Genomic DNA, 18,545 nt, shown 5'->3' on the forward strand with positions numbered 1-18,545 from the left:
TGCCCCCAGGCTCTGCCCCCCCCCACTGCCGGTGCCCTCGACCCTGCTCATGTCACCATGGACATGGGCAAGGTCTAGGGCAGGGGTCTGCAACCTGCGGCTCCGGAGCTGCACGCGGCTCTTTCGTCCTTGCACTGTGGCTCCGTGTGGCTTGGGTCCTCTCAGCCTCCTTTGGAAGAGCCCCGGTTCCTACAGAGGCACAGCCCGAGATGACTATCCCAAGCCACTTCCGGCTTCCCTGTCTCAGCTGCCTGGTTGACTGATGCCAGTGATGCAGGGTGGGGGCGGAGCACCGTTGGTGGATACTCTTGAACAGGTGAGCGGCGAAGGGCAGGAAATGGGAGGGAGTTGCAGGTGCGCTTTCTGCCAGCCAACAAAGTAAAAACACTAACAATATCAAAAAAACACAAATGAACCCAAATTCTTCCGGGGGGGGGGCATGTGGGGGGGCATTTGTCCCCGGATGTCCCCACAAGGTAGCTCCGCCACCACAGGCCAGGTTGCCCGCTTGCCCACCCCCACCCCCTCCGATTTAGCAAGGACGCTCAGAGGACCGCCGAGCAATGCAGAAGTCGTTGTCGGAGGACCACGCCCGGGGTCGCCACTAGTCTGCTGCGGCTGGAGCGGGAAGCTCTCGGGGCATCGCCGCTCTGCCCTCTGTCATCTCTATGGTCGGCCAGAATCCAAAACAGACCACTCTAGGCCGCCCATGGGCCACAGAGAGAAGCGACAGGAGAGGATTTGAAGAGCACGTGACCGGTGCTCTTGCGTAAGGACGAACAGACACTTACTTGGTCTCTATGGTCGGCTCCAGGAAGGCGTCCCGCGCGGAAGCAGCCGGGAGAAGCGGGGCTCTGCCAAGCGCCGCTCCGGGCGCCTCCGTCTCGGTGGTGGCGCGAGCGTCGCGCAGGCGCGCCAGGTGCGGCCGGAGGAGGGGCTGTCAGCGGCCATGGCGGCGGCCTCCGTGATGTGGGGCCGGGCGGTGCTGGCAGCTGCCCGGCGGCTGAGGGACGGCGGGGGAGGCCGCCGCGGGGTCCTCGGAGCCGCCGCCCAGGTGAGGCCGCGGGGGGGTGGGGTGGGGGGTGCGGAGGAGGCCCGGCCTGGACCTTCCGGGCCCTCCAAGGGACGGGGGTGGGGGCGGCCTATTTTTGGCAGCCGGAGCGGCGGGCGGTGATTGGCTGGCCTGGGGGAGGGGGCGAGGCCGGGATCCCCTCGGAGGGGGGAGGGGACGCGCCCTTGGCCGCCCGCGGGTCCCCGAGGCGGTCCTGAGTGCGGATCTTGCGAGTCCCTGCAGCGACCTCCGCGGGGTGGGTTCTCCGGAGGAGCTTGCCCTCACAACAGCCCTGCGGGGGAGGCCAGGCCGAGAGAGTGTGCCCGCCCGCCCGCCCAAGGTCACCCGGCCCCATCCCAGGACACCGGCGGCGGCAGGCCTTTGGATCTGGGCCCTGGCAGGCTCCCTTCCCCAGTGCCCTGCATTGCACAGAGGAGAGACCCACGTTGGGCCACAGTTCCTGGGGAGCCCCGGTCCCAATCCCCACCCTGCCGTGGAAACTCGCTGGGTGACCTTGGGCCAGCCATGCCTCACTTACCTCCCAGAGTTGTTGGGGGGATCGAATGGAGGAGGAGGAGGAGACAAAGACAGTTTGGGGTCGAGAAAGGCCGAGTAGAAATGGAGTAAACTACTCGGTGGGGGACTGCTGCCTTAAAGGGTCTTGGGGGGGGGGGGGCACTGCTCTTTGTCCAGACCATCAGAGTTGGGGAGTTAGTTGCAGGAGTCTGCGTGTGTGTGTGTGTGTGAGAGAGAGAGAGACCAACACAGCAGTAACACTGCAACAAGGATTATTGCAGTAATATATCTTAAGCCGAAGGGCTGCAAGTGATCGTATTTGACAATAACTGTGTTTGGAGAATTCGAAACCAGAGCAAGGAACGTGGTTGCTGAAGTTTAATGTAATACAAAGGAGCCGCATGGCGTAGTGGTTAAGTGCTCTAAAATGTGAAGATTTTGCACCTCCAGTTCGACAGATTTTGGAGAACAGGTTCGGAGGAAGACTGTCTCTGTCGTGTGTGAGCCTGAAGCGCTCCTGCCACCAGGAGGAAGAGATCCTGAGATCCCTGGTCTGTGTGTGCTTTTGGCAGATCTCTCAGCAATGCTCAGTTGAACTGCGGTCCTTCCTCAAGCACCCTTGGGACAATAAGGGGACTCATTCGGGCCGTGGTGTGCTTGGGTTCCAGCCACTGTGTGTACCTGTCTCTTGCAACAGCCACAGTTGCCACAGGGACAACCCTGCCTCTGGCGTCTTCTTCTCCTCAGGCCCGTGGACACGCCCATTTGCCGCAGGTTGGGACACCCCTGAAACTGTCCCAGCAGCTGAGTACGGAGCACGAATGCAAAGCTAGCAAATGAGCTCGAAATCAAATCATTTGAGTCTGTTGCAGAATGTCTTTGAAACTTGCTAACCTTTCAGTACATACAATTCTGGCACTCCAGACAGATCTGTGGCTTATGCTGACTCATACAGTTGGATGTCGGCTGTGGATTCCTTCAGCTGGCACCTGTTGCTGTTTTTCATCTTCTCACCTTTGCAATTGCTGGAGGAAAGTGGGATAGAAGTATTGGGGGCGGGGTGGGGCGGGGCTTTTGCTCCCCAGACCTGTAACGTTGGTATTTGTTTGGCATTAAGAACTGGTTGATTAGGCTGGCGATGTCATTTGATGTGCCAGCATTCTCTCTCCTCCAGCTGAGTCAGGTGCTTGACCCGTCAAGTCACTGTTGCCTACTCAGACTGGCCCAGCTCTGCAGGGTCTCAGCCAGAGATCTTTCATATCACCTGATCCCATGAGAGAGTGAATCTGGGGCCTTCTGCATGCAAATCAGAAGCTCTCTTAGGCCGTTTCTGCATGGCACAATTATACCAGGTTACAATTATACCAGGAATTGAGTGGAGACCGAGAGGAAATACTCCAGTTTGTTTAGCATGAGCCTGGGTCTTTTGTATTTACACCGCAAGTGTATCCACACTTGTGCAAACATCTCCGGTGTCCTGCATAATGATTGGCTATTGTTTTGGGGCAGCAGCCGGGGGGGGGGGGGGATGAAGCCCCCCCCTTTCCAGTTCTGGATAGGGCCTGCTCACGTTCTCATATTTTTGTGGAAAACAAGAGACTCTTCCCCCACCCCTTAAAGGCCTTACGTGGCCTGGGACCCTCGTATCTTCGGGACCGCATTACCCCATATGTCCCTACTAGGCCTTTGCGCTCGGCAGGGGCCAATCTGCTGGTGGTCCCTGGCCCCTCAATGATGCGACTGGCCTCCACGCGGGCCAGGGCCTTTACAGCCCTGGCCCCTGCCTGGTGGAACACTCTTCCTCCAACTGTCCGGGCCCTGCGGGACCTTGTTGAGTTCCGCAGGGCCTGCAAAACGGAGTTGTTCCGCCGGGCTTTTGGAGTGTCCAGTCGTTGATGGTGCCCCCCTCCTCATTTTCTTCTCCACCTTTGGGTCTCTTGTTATTTATGAGACCCGTTCTCCCCCCTCTGGGAGGGTTTTAATGAGTGTTAATGCGGACATTGTTTTGCTACTGATCGCTGCTTTTAAATTGTTTTAATGTATTTATGGGTTATTGTATATATGTGTTTATGTTGTTCACTGCCCAGAGCCCTCCGGGGGTAGGGCGGTATACAAGACCCAATAATAAATAATAAAATAAATATGCCCACTAACAAAGTTACTCCCTCACTATGGTCTCCGAGCAACCAGTAAATGTACAGAAAAGAAAATGGGGACTTTTTGGGACTCCACTCCTGATAAACCCAGGCGAAAGGGCACCTGGTTGATAGCCTGAGCAGAAAACATGCTTGGGGGAATGTTTTGGGAAGGGTGGCCTGCAATGGTCAGTGGCTCAGCAGAGTTGAAAACTGACATGACGTCAGGTGGGGAGATCAGGGGGGAGGGCAGGAAAAATAAATGGTTCTGCTCCCGTATGGTTTTTGCACTGTAGCAGGTTTACTGTGGGATTTTGAAAAGAACTGCCAAATTGGTGATTTTTGAAAATCCTGGGGTGAGGGAAATATTGTGGGACAAACCTGCTTTAGTACTGGGAACTGGGCAAACTTCTTGGCCAAACTGGGATATTTGGACCATGCAGAAGCGACCTTATTGAGCTACAGCCCCTTCCCAATGGGGACATTTTCAGGTTTAATCTCATGGCAGTAGCAGGGTGGCTGGGGGGGATCCCCATGAATCCGGTGTCCTGGCCAAATCCACTTCTTGGGATCCATGGGCAAGGAGTTGTCCAGTGTGTTTGTTTGCTGAGAGGTTCCTTCTGAAAGCACAGAATGAGACCTAAGGTTTTACAGCCAAGTCTGTCCTTTAACGCCCTGCCCTGCAACGTCATTTTACTTGCCTCTTCAGTTTGCATTTTTATAGCAATATTTTACTTGACCAGTTAAAAATCTTTGTGGTGTTTTTGGTGTAAGGCCAGGCCAGGGAGACCCCTGCTCTGCCCTGAGGTTTGTGAGGTGACCTTGGGCCAGTCACACATCCTTCTGCCCAGACAAACCGACCTTGGCGTGAACAGCTGCTCAATACCTGCGGAAGTTTCCTTCACCAGATTGTTTTGCATTTGTTTTTACGTGTTGCAATAATGATCCCAGGAGGCTTGGAGGCTTCAGTCTGTATGGAGCACAGAAGTCATCCCGTGATGAAAAACTGCACTTGCCTGCAAGAGCCCCTGTCTCGTTCCCTGTGACTGGCCACAGGAGTAACTCTTGGAGAGAAGCAGGAGAGCAAAGTCAGTGTCTTGACAGCCTCCGAAACTGGGGAGAAATGATCTTCATGTTTTAATCATCTGCTGGGAGGCCAGGAAGGGCCCCACACTTTCTCCCTTTCCTCACACTGTGCAAAACAGGATGGTTCAGGAGGGCCAGCCTGATCTTGTCAGTTCTCGGAAGCTCAGCAAGGTCAGTCCTGACTGGTCCCTGGATGGGAGACCTGCAAGGAAAACCAGGCAACAGCAGAATCGTGACCAGGGAGAATCTGTTTATGATGCACTGCTGTTTGGGGGGGGGGGGGAGGAGTGGCCTCCCACACTCTTCCACTTCTGAAATTGTGGGAGTTAATGCCTTAATCCCCCCCTCCCCCTTCCATAGGTAAAGAGAGGTGGTAGCATTGGAAATGTATCTGGGTCTTAGCATCAACTGACATGTATTATGCTTTGTATGCTCCAGGTGAATTCAGTGTTCCTTACGTTTGTTGAGGGGAATTCTTCTCCTGTTTCAGGAGAGAGTTGTTGTTCAGGAAACTGAGATCTCCCATTCTGGGGTTGAGGTTTTTCGGGGCCAAGGGTTAGAGTCAAACAACGCAATCCTATGCAAGGTTACTCCAGTATAAACCCACAATGGGCTTATAGTGGAATAATTCCACATAGAATTTAACTAGAAATCTTGTCCACAGTTGCATTTGAATATAGACCACTGCGCAGTGTGTGCCTAGACCAGGGGTCCCCAAACTTTTTAAACAGGGGGCCAGTTCACTGTCCCTCAGACTGTTGGAGGGCCAGACTAAAAAAAACTATGAACAAATTCCTATGCACAAATGATTGTAAAATGTTTGATTTCACCTTTCAGCCTTTCTGTCATGGTCTATTTTTAGAACAGTGACCAAAGTATGTCAAGTAGAGAGTGGGCCCAAAATATTGTTGGGGAGGCTGTGGAATACCTTCCCCTGTAAAAAAAAAAGCAGAACTTTCCCAATGAAGCATTCCATCTAACCCAGGATCAGGTATCTTCCTGGGTTCTTTCCTCCCTAGCAGCCAGCGAGCGATTCACCAGCCTAGCTGATGCCAATGGGAGTGAGGCAGAACAGAAAGCCTGAGAGCAACACATGGAGTAGCCGAGAGGGAAGGGAAGGGCGGAGCAGGCGTTGCCACATGTAAGGTTTCCAACTCTGGGTCAGAAAATTCATGGAGATTTGGGGGTGCCATCATGTAATTGCAATCAACAGCCGTTGGGGCCGGTTCCTCCTCTCCCTCAAGCCCCCACTGCACATGAATGGAGCCATCGCCGCCATGCCTGGCGGGCCGGATAAATGCCTTCAGGGGGGCCACATTTGGCCCCCGGGCCGTAGTTTGGGGACCCCTGGCCTAGACTCTTCATAAAGGTCAGTGTGTTCACGTGGTGATGGAAACTCTGTCCTGTTTTCTTTCCCCCAGGTCCTTGGTGGTGGTGCAGGCTTGTTGAAAAGCCACGGGCTTCAAGTGCAGCAGCGAAGGAACTTGTCACTGCATGAATACCTGAGCATGGGGCTCCTGAAGGAAGCCGGCATTGCTGTTCCCCACGGATTAGTTGCCAAATCTCCAGACGAAGCTTTCCAGGTTGCAAAAGAAATAGGTATAAAACTGATGTGCCTTTGTGTATATTTGTCAATGAATCTTTTCCATGCCATATTCTGTGTGCTAAATTGAAATAGGATGTTATTTGTGCGGAGAAGCAAATGCTTCGCTTAAAATAAGAAAAATTCTGCCCCCTTTCCAGTAGCTGATAACCCTCCTATTCCATAGCTGAGCAAGCCGCAGATGGTGGCAGAGGCTGGTTTACCTGTTGCCTTCTCTGGCGGCTTCTTCCTCCGGCTCCTGTCTCATATTGGACTAGGCCTGTCTGATGAGAACCTTCCAGATTCAGGGCCAGCTGATAAATTACGTCTGAGCCCCACACGAGGGAAGAGCGCAAACCACACGAGCCCTTGCTCAAAAAGGGGGAGGGGTGTGTGTCCTGATTTGTAGAGAAGAGCAGAAGCCTGTGACTTGCCACATATCAGGGGATTAGGCAAACCCATCAATTATCCCGCAGGCTCCACCTCATGAAGGGCACACGATTGTCTATTATGTTTGACTTGTGCCGGAGGTGTTTGAGAGGTTCCCCAGCTGTGACAGTTGTAAGTGCTTAATTAGTGCATAATTATAATTAGCATGTGTTGTTACTTGCAGTAACATATCTCAGATCACGATGGGAAGCCACATTAGTCTGTCTGTAGCAGTAGAAAAGAGTGAGAGTCTAATAACACTTTAAAGACTCACACAATTTCTGGCAGACTCTCAGGAGTCACAGCTCACTTCTTCAGATGCAGCTGGAATGTGAATCCGTGTGTCCTTAAGGAGAGAAGAGCGAATTAACATCTCAATGACAATAGCCTGCGTGATTGGATTTGGTGTGATACGCAGAGAAGGCAGTAGAGGTAGAGAAATCAGTGCTGGTAATGAGACAGAAATCCTACGTCTCTATATTCAGTCTAGGAGGATGCCTCGTCCTGAGCTTCTTTTTTGGTTGTAATTAAGCTGTCTCTCTCTTTCTAATCTCCCTTTGAAACCCCTTGATAAGACAACCACTACTCTTAAATCAGCAACAAACTTCATTGCAGGGACTGTCCTGTGTGTCCAGTGTAGAGGGTGGGAGGGCATTGCTGGCATGTGATGGCATCAATCACATTAGAAGATAAGTCTGGCTGACGTGTGTGGGCCAAGTGACGGTGTTGCTCAGAATGACTTGTTGTAGAGAGTCCCCTTCTCCGCTTGGTTGTGCACTGCCAGAGTTGCCGTCCCTCCTTCCCTTTCCAGGCTGAGGCCCCTAGAATGGGCCCATGGGGTATGCTGGGGAGGGGCGTGGCCACGGCCACATTCTCCACCACATTATGGAGAGTCCCCTTTTCTGCCTGGCTGGGTGAGGCCAGAAGGGCCGTCCCTCCTTTCCTGGGTGGTCTTCTGCCCATCTCGCTCCTGGTGGGCAGGGGAGCGCCTGGTGCAATGAGGAGCTTGCAGAACAAACAGGCTAGCCTCTATGGTCCTCCTGGGGGTCTCTGGTGGGCAGGCAGACATCGGTGCCAGGGGGGCTTGCGTGGCCTGGACCCTGCTGCAGTCGCTGGGAAGGGTGGCTCTTCCCCCTTCCTTCTTCTGTGACAGCAGTGAGGGCCGGGTGATGAGCCTTTTAAAGAGCTGGAGCCAGGGCTTGGGGTACAATACATGCATCTTCTGTATTCTGGACAGCTGGGTGTTGTCTCTGTATACGTGCAGTCAGTTTAGAAAACTGCAAGTAAGATAGTATGCCAGGCTCTCTGCCATATCACATAAGCCTCGTTTTAGTAATCATGCAGAGGAACCAAGTGCGCTTTGGGGCACCAAAGCTTTGCCGTGGACACTGGAAACATCATTCGACATCTCCTTGTAGCTTTCAAGGCTTCCTGCGTAGCACCCACACCCTTCCCATGTATGTTCATAGCCATAAGATCTAGAAACCTTTAAAAGTAAAAGGTGGGCTCTCAGTGCTCTCAGCCACAGACCAGGAAAGGGATTTGGGTGTCTTAGTTGATAGTTCCATGGGAATGTCAACTCAGTTCCTGGCAGCTGTGAAAAGGGCAAACTCTATGCTGGGGATAATTAGGAAAGGAATTAATAATAAAACTGCAAAGATTGTCATGCCCTTATATAAAGCAGTGGTGCGACCGCACTTGGAGTATTGTTGTTCAGTTATGGTCGCCTCAAACTCCTTATGGTTAATAACAACAACAACAGAGGGCTGTGCTGGAGGGCCACCCAAACCAGAGAGACCTCTGATGTGGAGCCAGACTAAATGTGCCCAGAACCCAAAACCATGGTGAAGACAAGAAAAAGAAACTTTATGCCGGATCGGTGGTAGGCCAGGTGAACAAGAGCCGCGTCTAGTGCTGGAGTACCTGGGCACTTGGCGGAAAATGGGCTACAGGACTCAGGATCTTCAGCTGAGCAACCAGGGCTGGAGGCTGCAGGGCCACTGGAAGTACTGAACAAATGTCGAAAATACTCGTGTGCAGAGAATAGAGAAATTATGGCTTGCTACTGCAAATCAAACCCATCGAAAAGAGGATATACTTCAAACGAATGTACCAAGTCTGGAAAGAAATTCACCGAATCGCATTGTTGATAAAAAAAAATACATTGAAAGGAACAAGGTTTTTAGTGCACTAGAGCTAGCAGAAATCCAGCAGAAAGCACAAGACAATGGTACTGAAAACATACCAAGCAACACTCAAAGAAATTCAACAAAATTGGCAACAATTCAAGGACTGCAAGAGACAGAAGATGAAGAGGAGGAAGAAACAACAATAATCACGCCTCCAAAGGAGCCAACCCAAAGTTCCCAATTGACAGAAAAGCAAGAAGAACTAATGCAGAAGATCCTGGAGCACATGAACAATGCAAATGAACGTACAAGACTGCCACCATTGAAGATTGTTCTAAGGAAGGATCTGCTCAATTCACTGAAGGATGCAAACAAGGTCATTGCCGGAATCCAAACAATGTCACTGCATGAAACAAACCAGCTTATGTACAGCACTGCAGTAGTGATTACTAAAGAGCTAGGGGTAAAGAGTCATCACCCAGAAAGAAGGCCGAAAATAGGTACTCCAAAGTGGAAAATCAAACTGGAAAGAAAAATCAGCAAACTACAATTGGATGCCAGCAAACTGAAAAGCATGAAGGAGAAGAAACTGAAAAATGACAAAATCAAGGCAGACCTAGTTAAGAGATACCACCTGGACAAGAGGAAACTCAATGAGGCAATGGAGGTGAAGAAGGAGGAGAAGAAGAAGAGTTTGGATTTATATCCCCCCTTTCTCTCCTATAGGAGACTCAAAGGGGCTTACAATCTCCTTGCCCTTCACCCCTCACAACACACACCCTGTGAGGTGGGTGGGGCTGAGAGAGCTCCAAAAAGCTGTGACTAGCCCAAGGTCACCCAGCTGGTGTGTGTGGGAGTGCACAGGCTAATCTGAATTCCCCAGATAAGCCTCCACAGCTCAGGCAGCAGAGCGGGGAATCAAACCCGGTTCCTCCAGATTAGAATGCACCTGCTCTTAACCACTATGCCACTGCTGCTCAAACAACAAAGCTGCTGGTCAAACAACGACTAGTGGCAGTTTCAAAGAAGATTGCAAGATTCGAAGCAAGGGTTGCTCAATTCAAACAGAATCAACTTTTCTACTCCAACCAGAAACGATTCTACCAGGAGTAAGTTAAGAGTGGAGCTGTAAGAAAGCAGAAACACAGAGCGGAGCCAAAGAAAGAAAGAACAAACTATTGTGTTCTGGAGAAACATTTGGGACAGCCCAAAAGAGACTACAAACAGCAAAGGAAATGCAAATTGGGCCAAAGATGTGGAGGCTGAACTGAGCAGCAACAAGAATGGACAATAACCTGGCAATAAACAACCTAAAGATATGGTTGGGAGAAAGCGAGCAAAAAAGTGATGAAGAACTGGACTGCCCCAGTGCAGTAGGCATGAACTACATGGATTCTAAGGCTGAAGAAACTGACCAACTTGCATGAGAAAAGAATTGCCCAACAGAGTTGAATCAAGTGCCTACCAAACAGGCCAAGAATTGGAAGAATGGATGACAACAGGGAAAACGTTTCTGATAAATGAAAAGAGCAAGAAAAGGAGGCAGCAATCCCTAGCGCCAATTAGAGGCCACTCACTTTGCACTACCAACAACCTTCAAAGCTGCTTACTGAGTACTATTAATAGCTGATGCAATACAAGACCACAATTCTGGAAGGAAAGAACTTGCTGTCCCTAACCAAAAAGTAAACAAACGTAAACAGTAGGGGAACAAAAGACCAACTGCTCATAGATAAAAATGACTGAAGTCCTTGAGAATTGCAAAAGAAGCAAAAACAACTTGCATGTAGCTTGGATTGATTACAGGAAAGCATTCGACTCACTGCCACACAGCTGGATACTACATTGCCAGGAGATGAAGTTGGAGGTCAGGTGAAAACATCCAAAGAAATGGGTCAAGAAATGCAATGCACGGCTTTGAGAGAAAAGCAGGGAATTAATAGTCAGAGTGGAGCAGGAATAGGGAAGTCAACAACCGAAGAGGAAGGTGTATTCCAGAGGAGACTTCTGTCCCCACTACCTCCTTCATCATTGTAATGATCTCCGCTCTCTGTAATTCTGAAGAAAAACAGGTCAAGGATATCAGACAGCAAAGAAACTCACCCAAAATGTCACACCTTCTATACATGTATGGATGACTCTATAAAGACTCTATGGAAAATCAAAGCAGAGGAGATTGAGTCACTGCTGAAGTCACAGTGAGAGTTCTTTAGCACCTGGAACATTGCAATGGATTTTGGACTCGAAACAAGAGCTGCGGTAAACTTTGGAAGCCTCAGTAAAGGTAAACTTGCAACATCTAAAGAAGGGTGTGGAATATGCCAAATGCCATAGAAATAAAGAGCTTACCAGTGAATGAAAGTTACAAATACTTGGGGATAATAATAACAATAACAACAACAATAATAATAAAAATCCTCAGATGATGCAAAATGCAGATTGTGTAAAGAAGCTGTTGAAACTGTAGATCATGTCCTCAGCTGCTGTAAAAAGATTGCCCAGACTGAGTACAGACAGAGACACAACTCAGTGGCTTAAGATGATCCACGGAATTTATGCAAGAACCTACAACATAAGAACAGCTAAGAACTCAGGGAACATTTGTCCAGAGAGCAAATGCGAAAATGAGAAGGACAAGATCCTGTGGGACTTTCGAATCCAAATGGACAAAGTGTTGAAACACAATACACCAGACATCACCGTGATCGAGGAAAAGAAAGTGAGCATCATCGACATAGCAGTCCCCGGTGACAGCATGGGGCCATTGAAAAAAAGAAAAAGAACGAGAGAGGTCACTTCAGGATACCGCTGATTTAGAAAAGGCTGAAATTGAGCGCCTATGGTACAGCTGAACTCCACTGGGGTAAAAGTTCCAGTAGGTAATCGGCATCAGCTGGGCGCCATTCTTTAAAAACTACTAGAGGGCAGCATTTAAAACATTCGCCGAATTGACAAAATTAACATCTGTCAAATTCAGAAGGCAGCCCTGCTGGGATCTTCATGAATACTACACGGATACAATACAACTTCCTAGGCCTCTGGGTGAGGCTCGAATTGTAATGAAGGCCAAAAACCAGCTAAAGATCTGGCAGCTGTGAAATCTATAATGATAATAATTTATTGTCATTGTGCACGCACAACGAAAATTACAAGCATTCCCTGATGCCCACTATTTCAGACCTCCCACCCCCTCTTCACATTCCCCTTCCTCAACCATCACTACACAGCCACAACCCAACAGCCCAATATCTTGAATTATTAACTGAACCCCAACAGAGATGGATCATCACAAGGGCCAGATCCAATACTTTCCCATCAGCCATTACAAAGTGTCGTTACTTATCCATCCCTCTCCAGGATTGGGTTTGTCCACACTAAAAACCAAGTGGAGACTCTTGCTCATAAAAACATAAGAGCATAAGAAAGAGCCTGCTGGATCAGACCAGAGTCCATCTAGTCCAGCACTTTGCTACTCGCAGTGGCCCACCAGGTGCCTTTGGGAATTCACAAAATAATGCTCACATTATTCTTGACTGTCCGAGATATGTGGGCATTAGGAATTTCTCTCCCAGGCTGGCCCTAGACAAATCTGAAAGAGACTCTGACAGTTCAGTTGTGGAGCTTCTGTTAAACAATACAGATGTCATGCTCTTGGAAAAAGTAGCAAAATTTCTTTTGCAAGTGACAGAACTTTCTAAGTAATGTATACTGCTATGTACAGTCTTCTGTCTGCGTTTTGAATGTACTCCTGATTTGTACTTCATAAATGTCTGGTAACACTCTAGAGCCTATTTTAAATGCCTAATAAAGGTTGCTGTTGTTGTTACTCCAGCCCCAACCACATCAGCATGAAACCATGGAGTTCAGCATAGCAACAGCTCTAGAATAGAAGCTGTCTCTGAGCCTATTTGGTAACACTTCAAAAAGAGAGTATGCCAGATGAGACGGGTCCTTCAGAATAGTCTGAACTTTCTTTAGGCAGCGGAAATTATAAAGTTCTTCCAAAGAGGGGAGAGGGCAGCCAATAATCCTCTGGGCAGCACTTTGTTTAAGTTCTGTATTTAAAATTGTTGCATACTTCTGGAGATGTAGAGCTGTTGTTGGTCTGAAACAGTGGAAAAATGCAATCCGCCCCCAAGCAGAAGCCGGCCTCCATGGATCGGCCGGGGGTGGGTGGGAGGGCAGTGCTCTGCCCCCTCCCCTTTCTGCAGCCAGGCTTCTGCCCTCCCCAGAGCCTGGGGAGAGCAAGAGCCAAGCCAGCCTCCACGGACGTGTGTTGCACACTTCCCTCTGTGATACACCTCTGAAGATGCCAGCCACAGATGCAGGTGAAACGTTAGGAACAAGATCCACCAGACCACGGCCACACAGCCCCCTGGAAAACCCACCAGAACCAATCATCTGAACCTCCACCACATACTCCAGACTGCCTTGGAAGAGCTTAGCCCCAGAGTCCAGGGGAGGGGCAAAAAAAACCTTAAAAAGAGGGATGGAGTGGTGGTTCTGGACAAAAGCCTTAATCTGTGCGCTTCCTTCATGTTCTTGAAATAAATGGCTGACTATCTTTAAGATGTTCAGCATTCTTTTGTTGCTGACTATGGAGTGCTTTATGCATGAACTGGCTGGGTATTTCAGGTCAAACAATGCACCATGCTGAGTTATGTGAATGTTTTTCCTTGGGCTGGCAGGCACTGTGTGACGTGGAGATTTTTGCCCCATTTGGCGAACTGCAGCTTGAGTGAAGCAATTTTGAATTTCAAGAATGGCCTCCAGGTGAAGGAGATAATGGGTCTCTTCCCCTCCAGCTCCCTAAAGATGCTGGCCTCTGGCAACTCTTCTTGCTGTTCTTTAACTAAGCCTCCTTCTTGGACAGTTGTTTGAAATGAACTCAGCACATCCCGTCGCCGTGCAGCACAGGTAGAGCTGCTCCAGGAAGCTTCCCGGGGGCTGTCTGCGATTCCTCAGTCCCAAACGGAGAGATTCAGTGATTCCAAGCACAGAATCTGAACGAAGGGCAGTAGCTTCAGCTGGAGCATGATCAAGGGACATCTCTTCTAAAGAGAGGCGGTGCGTGGCATAGTGGGTAAGAGCAGGTGGGCTGTAATCTGGAGAACCAGATTTGATTCCCTGCTCCTCCACATGAAGCCGGGTGGGTGACCTTAGGCTAGTCTCAGTTCTGTCCGAATTCTTTCAGCCCCACCAACCTCACAAGGTGTCTGTTGTGGGGGAAGGAAGGGAAAGGAAGCCTCCTAGAGTCTCCTTACAGGAGAGAAAGGAGGGGTATAAATCCAAACTCCTCCTCTTCTAAATTCCTTATTGAGGGGGGAATGCCCGTTGGCTGCTTGGATAGGTAAGGTGGAAGGACGTTAGTGGAACAGTTTGTTTACGAATGGGAAAGGCCCTGCTGGAATTCTGCCCCCTCAAGCCTACTAGGCTGGGAGGGCTGGAAATGGGAGGGCTGCCCCCCAACCCTAACTGATGACCTCCCCTGTATTGTAGTTGACTGTTAACATTGCAGATCAGCAAGGGAGGTGAAGAAAATCTGGGCTGGAGCCAGCAAACAGTGGAGTGGAATGTCACCCGCATTTCCTTACTTCCCCTCCCCCTCCAGCATTCCCAGGGTTCCAGGACCCACATGGAGTAATAACCACGCTGGTTGGGGAGATGCAGTGGGTGGAGGAGAATTTCTGCCTCCTGCCTCTTCTAGGAACTTGTGTACATTTCCATTGAAGTTTGTAGTGTAATATATCAGTTAAAAGTCTGTTGTTATTCTGCTCCAGTTGGAGGCTTTATTTTGTCAGCATTGATCTGTCGCCTGGTGGTACGGTTTTGTCCTCTACTGCCTGGTGGTTGGGTGCCACCCCTTTTGCTCATTATGGTGGATCCCATCCACAGCAAAGGAGTCTAGTGTTCATCAGTATTTACAGATCTCTAAGGCACTGGTGGTGACCCACTTTCTTGTGCAACAGTCAGTGCTTAAAATGTTGCAGTAGAACCTATACACCCTGATCCTGTTAAAAAAAACTGGGGATTTTTCTGGGTGGCTGTTTTGGGTTTCTTTAGGGAAAAAACCCTTACGAAACAGGCCTTGCGAAACAGCAAATATGGTTCTACTTAAATTCATGCTTTTCAAAAAACATTTTAAACACCTGTTATTAGCTGCCTTTCTGCTTTACAGGAACTGAAGGCAACTTACAGTGCACAAAGCATCAAAACACAATAAAATATGTAAAAAAAACCCAACTGAAAATCAGTCATTTAAAGCAACTGGTAAGCAGAAGAACTGAAACTAATGTGGTCCTGAATAAAGGTACCTTCAGCTTTCTTCTAAAAGTTGAGGTTAAACACCACTTCTTGGGGAAGTTGTTCCATAATTGTGGGACTGGAACCAAAAGGCCATCTCTCATGATCCCACCGAATGAGCTTCTTTGATTGATGGGACCATCAGGAGGGCTTCTTCCCATGACCATGAATTAATTCCTGGTCAGGAGCAAGTGGGAGAAGATGGCCCTTCAGATATCCTGGCCCCAAGCAGTGGAGGGCTTCAAAGGTCAAAACCAATGCTTGGAAGCACATCAGCTGAATTCAGTTTCCTGCAGAAGAAACTTTATACTTATTCCTCTCTGAGCATAAAGTGGAGATTGAATTGAGCAGTGTGTTTCTGTCTCCAGCCTTTTGAAAGGGTGTCGCAGCACGTGGTAATTCCTGCAAGCATTTCAGGAAGGTTCTCTTTTCTGGGCTGAAGTTCGAAGACTTGAACTATGTCTTGAAGAGGCAGTTGTGTGGATGAGGGATTTGTGTGTGCGTGTGCGTGTGCACGCACGCACGCGCATTAGGTGCATTAGGAAAAAGCAGCAAACTTGTGGGGGGGTGAAAAATTTACAGAAAGAATACATGAGGGTTTTTTTTGAAGGTGTAATATTAAGATGTTAAATTATTTTTATGTTCATTAGTTTTCCCTTAAACTCAGCTATCTTTTCTTGACTAATAACTTTATAATTACTCTTAATCTGCCCGTGAAGTGAAGAACTCCCCACCCCCTGGCAAATGTTAGTCGAGTCTGTGCAGTGGCTGGAGATCTTGTGCTGGATTTAACAGTCTGCTGCTGATAGTAGAAATTCTGACTCCCTTTTCACCCAAGCAGTTGAAGCCTGTAAACTTTTTTTATACAAAAGGAATCATTCCTACAGAGGAATCATTGAGTCTGTCATCTGCACCTCTGTAACTGTGTGGTTTGGTTCTGCAACCCAACAAGATCGACACAGACTTCAGAGAATAATCAGAACTGCAGAAAAAACAATTGCTGCTAACCTGCCTTCCATTGAGGACCTGTATACTGCACGGGTCAAAAAAAGGGCTGTGAAAATATTTACTGACCCCTCGCATCCTGGACATAAACTGTTTCAACTCTTACCCTCTAAACGTTAACAGAGCACTGCACACCAAGACAACTAGACATAAGAACAGTTTTTTCCCGAATGCCATCACTCTGTTAAACAAATAATTTCCTCGATAATGTTAAACTATTTATTATATATTTATTATATAATTACTACACTACTTTTTTCATCATTCCTATTATCCATCTCCTCCCACTTATGACTGTATGACTATAGCCTGTGCTGACATTTCATTTTATTTTATGATTTTACATTTTATGTTTTTATTACTATTGATTGTTTCCTGATTGCTTACTAGACCTATATGACAATCATTAAGTGCTGTACCTTATGATTCTTGACAAATGTATTTTCTTTTATGTACACTGAGAGCATATGCACCGGAGACAAATTCCTTGTGTGTCCAATCACACTTGGCCAATAAAGATTCTATTCTATTCTATTCTATTTTAATGACAGAAAACAAAGCAAGATTAAGTGAGACTTTCTGGCTCCCTCGGTCACCTCCATTTTTGCCTGTTTGAAAACTGAACTTCCTTTTTGTGTAGGTTTGAACAGTGTTTGTGCAAGATTTACTAAAAACATTTCTGTGTTAACACCCCCCACCCCCCACCCCCTTTATTCTAGGAACAAAGGACCTGGTTGTAAAAGCACAAGTGTTAGCTGGTGGCCGAGGGAAAGGAACCTTTGAAGGTGGCCTTAAAGGTGGAGTGAAAATAGTCTTTTCGTAAGTTCTGCCTTTAATGAGTAATGATCCTTTTTTTTTAGCAAGAAGTGTGCGCAGTTTGTCGTTTCTGTTTCAGTGTGCATGATTGATTGAACACTTAAAGCAATAATCCCAAAGGGATCTGAAATAAGGTCCACTGGAGCAGTCAGCTCTGGGGGAGGGATCAGATGACGTTTTGTTCGTGAATACAGGAGAACTCAACATCAAATGAGTATTCCACAACCTCTCAAGCTTTCTCTGAAGAACGTCGTATAAAGAAGGTCTTGTATTTAATGTGACCCACATATAAGATTCTCATGTTCTTTAGCCCTCTTTTTTGGAAAATAAGTCGGGTACGTCAGTTACAAAGAACTTCACATGTGATGCAAAATGATTTAGGTAGAAGCTGATAAACTTTGACAAACATTTCAGAACTATGCTTGATCCAGAAATGATTAAGTGACGCCCCAGTTAGATGGGTGGACTTTGCCATGAATTTTAGGCAGAGTCTATTTGACTGGAATGCAAAGGCTTAAATGTGTCCGACTGTGTAGCCTGTGCATCAAATACATTCATTCTGATAGTGGATAAAACATGATTTGAGTTGCCGTTACTTAAACATCTATCTATATAAAAAGCTAACCATCCGTTTGTTGGTGACTCCCTAACGCCAAAAAGGCTGGGCCCCAAATTTTCACATGACGTCCCTCCCTGTTGCGGGCAGGTAATCGGACCTTCAAATCGCCGAAAGTCCATACACAAGCCAGGTAAAACGTCTTTTTCCTGGCGCACCAGGCCATGAAGCTGGCTGTGTTTAACTGTCACCCTTAGAATGTCCGTGCAGCCTGTCTGTCTGTGGCCTGAGGGCGTGGGATGAGGGCTTAGAATGTTCGCAGAGATGGCCACAGATGAGCAGTGAAAACAGTAAATAGGTAACACTGTTAGGTAATATGAGTGGAAGTGAAACACACACTTTGCCGTGTGAGACGTCAGGTGGGGTTCCCCCCCACACAAACATGCAGGTAACTTTCACTCTCTGTGCCTCACCCACTATGACCACACAACACACATACTCTCATCCACATCCAGCTCATCCTCACACACCTCACTCTGCCCTCCCTCACATCCAACCACCACTTACCCACTTCCTCACCCATATTCGCCACAGCTCTCTTTTACTAAAAGCGAGCTGGAGTTTGCCTTTTTCTTCTAAGAAAATCCGCAGGGTGGGGGCGAACCAACACTACTACCTCTGCTTCTCTTGCACATGGCCCTTTAAAAACCCAGGGAGCTGGCCTCGATTTGAGCGCCTCACCACCCTGCCTCTGCTGCCTGACTGGGATAGCCTCCTTGCCCCAGTTCTGCCTTACCCAAGCCAGGACTGTGCGTGTCAACCAGCCTCATGGACAGCGGGATTCGCACTCTGGACAGTTCTGTTGTGGAATGGGAAGGGTTACCTTATACTAAAAACCAAGACAGCACCATATAATAATGTGAATTGAAAAGGGAAA

At 48.4% G+C, this 18,545-nt stretch overlaps 1 protein-coding gene across 1 annotated transcript in view; it reads left to right on the plus strand.

Moving 5' to 3' along the window:
• The first annotated feature begins 815 nt into the window (after positions 1 to 815).
• The window catches only part of SUCLA2 (succinate-CoA ligase ADP-forming subunit beta), a 41,481-nt gene continuing 23,751 nt past the window's right edge, over positions 816 to 18,545 (plus strand). Inside the window, exons 1-3 of the mRNA XM_048502633.1 lie at positions 816 to 1,054; positions 6,210 to 6,387; positions 16,956 to 17,055. Of these exons, the coding sequence (XP_048358590.1) occupies positions 950 to 1,054; positions 6,210 to 6,387; positions 16,956 to 17,055 (383 nt within the window). The 5' untranslated portion in view covers positions 816 to 949. The remainder of the gene's footprint in view (positions 1,055 to 6,209; positions 6,388 to 16,955; positions 17,056 to 18,545) is intronic.

This window comes from Sphaerodactylus townsendi, linkage group LG01 (genome assembly GCF_021028975.2).
Source record: "Sphaerodactylus townsendi isolate TG3544 linkage group LG01, MPM_Stown_v2.3, whole genome shotgun sequence".
NCBI classification, from domain to species: domain Eukaryota; kingdom Metazoa; phylum Chordata; class Lepidosauria; order Squamata; family Sphaerodactylidae; genus Sphaerodactylus; species Sphaerodactylus townsendi.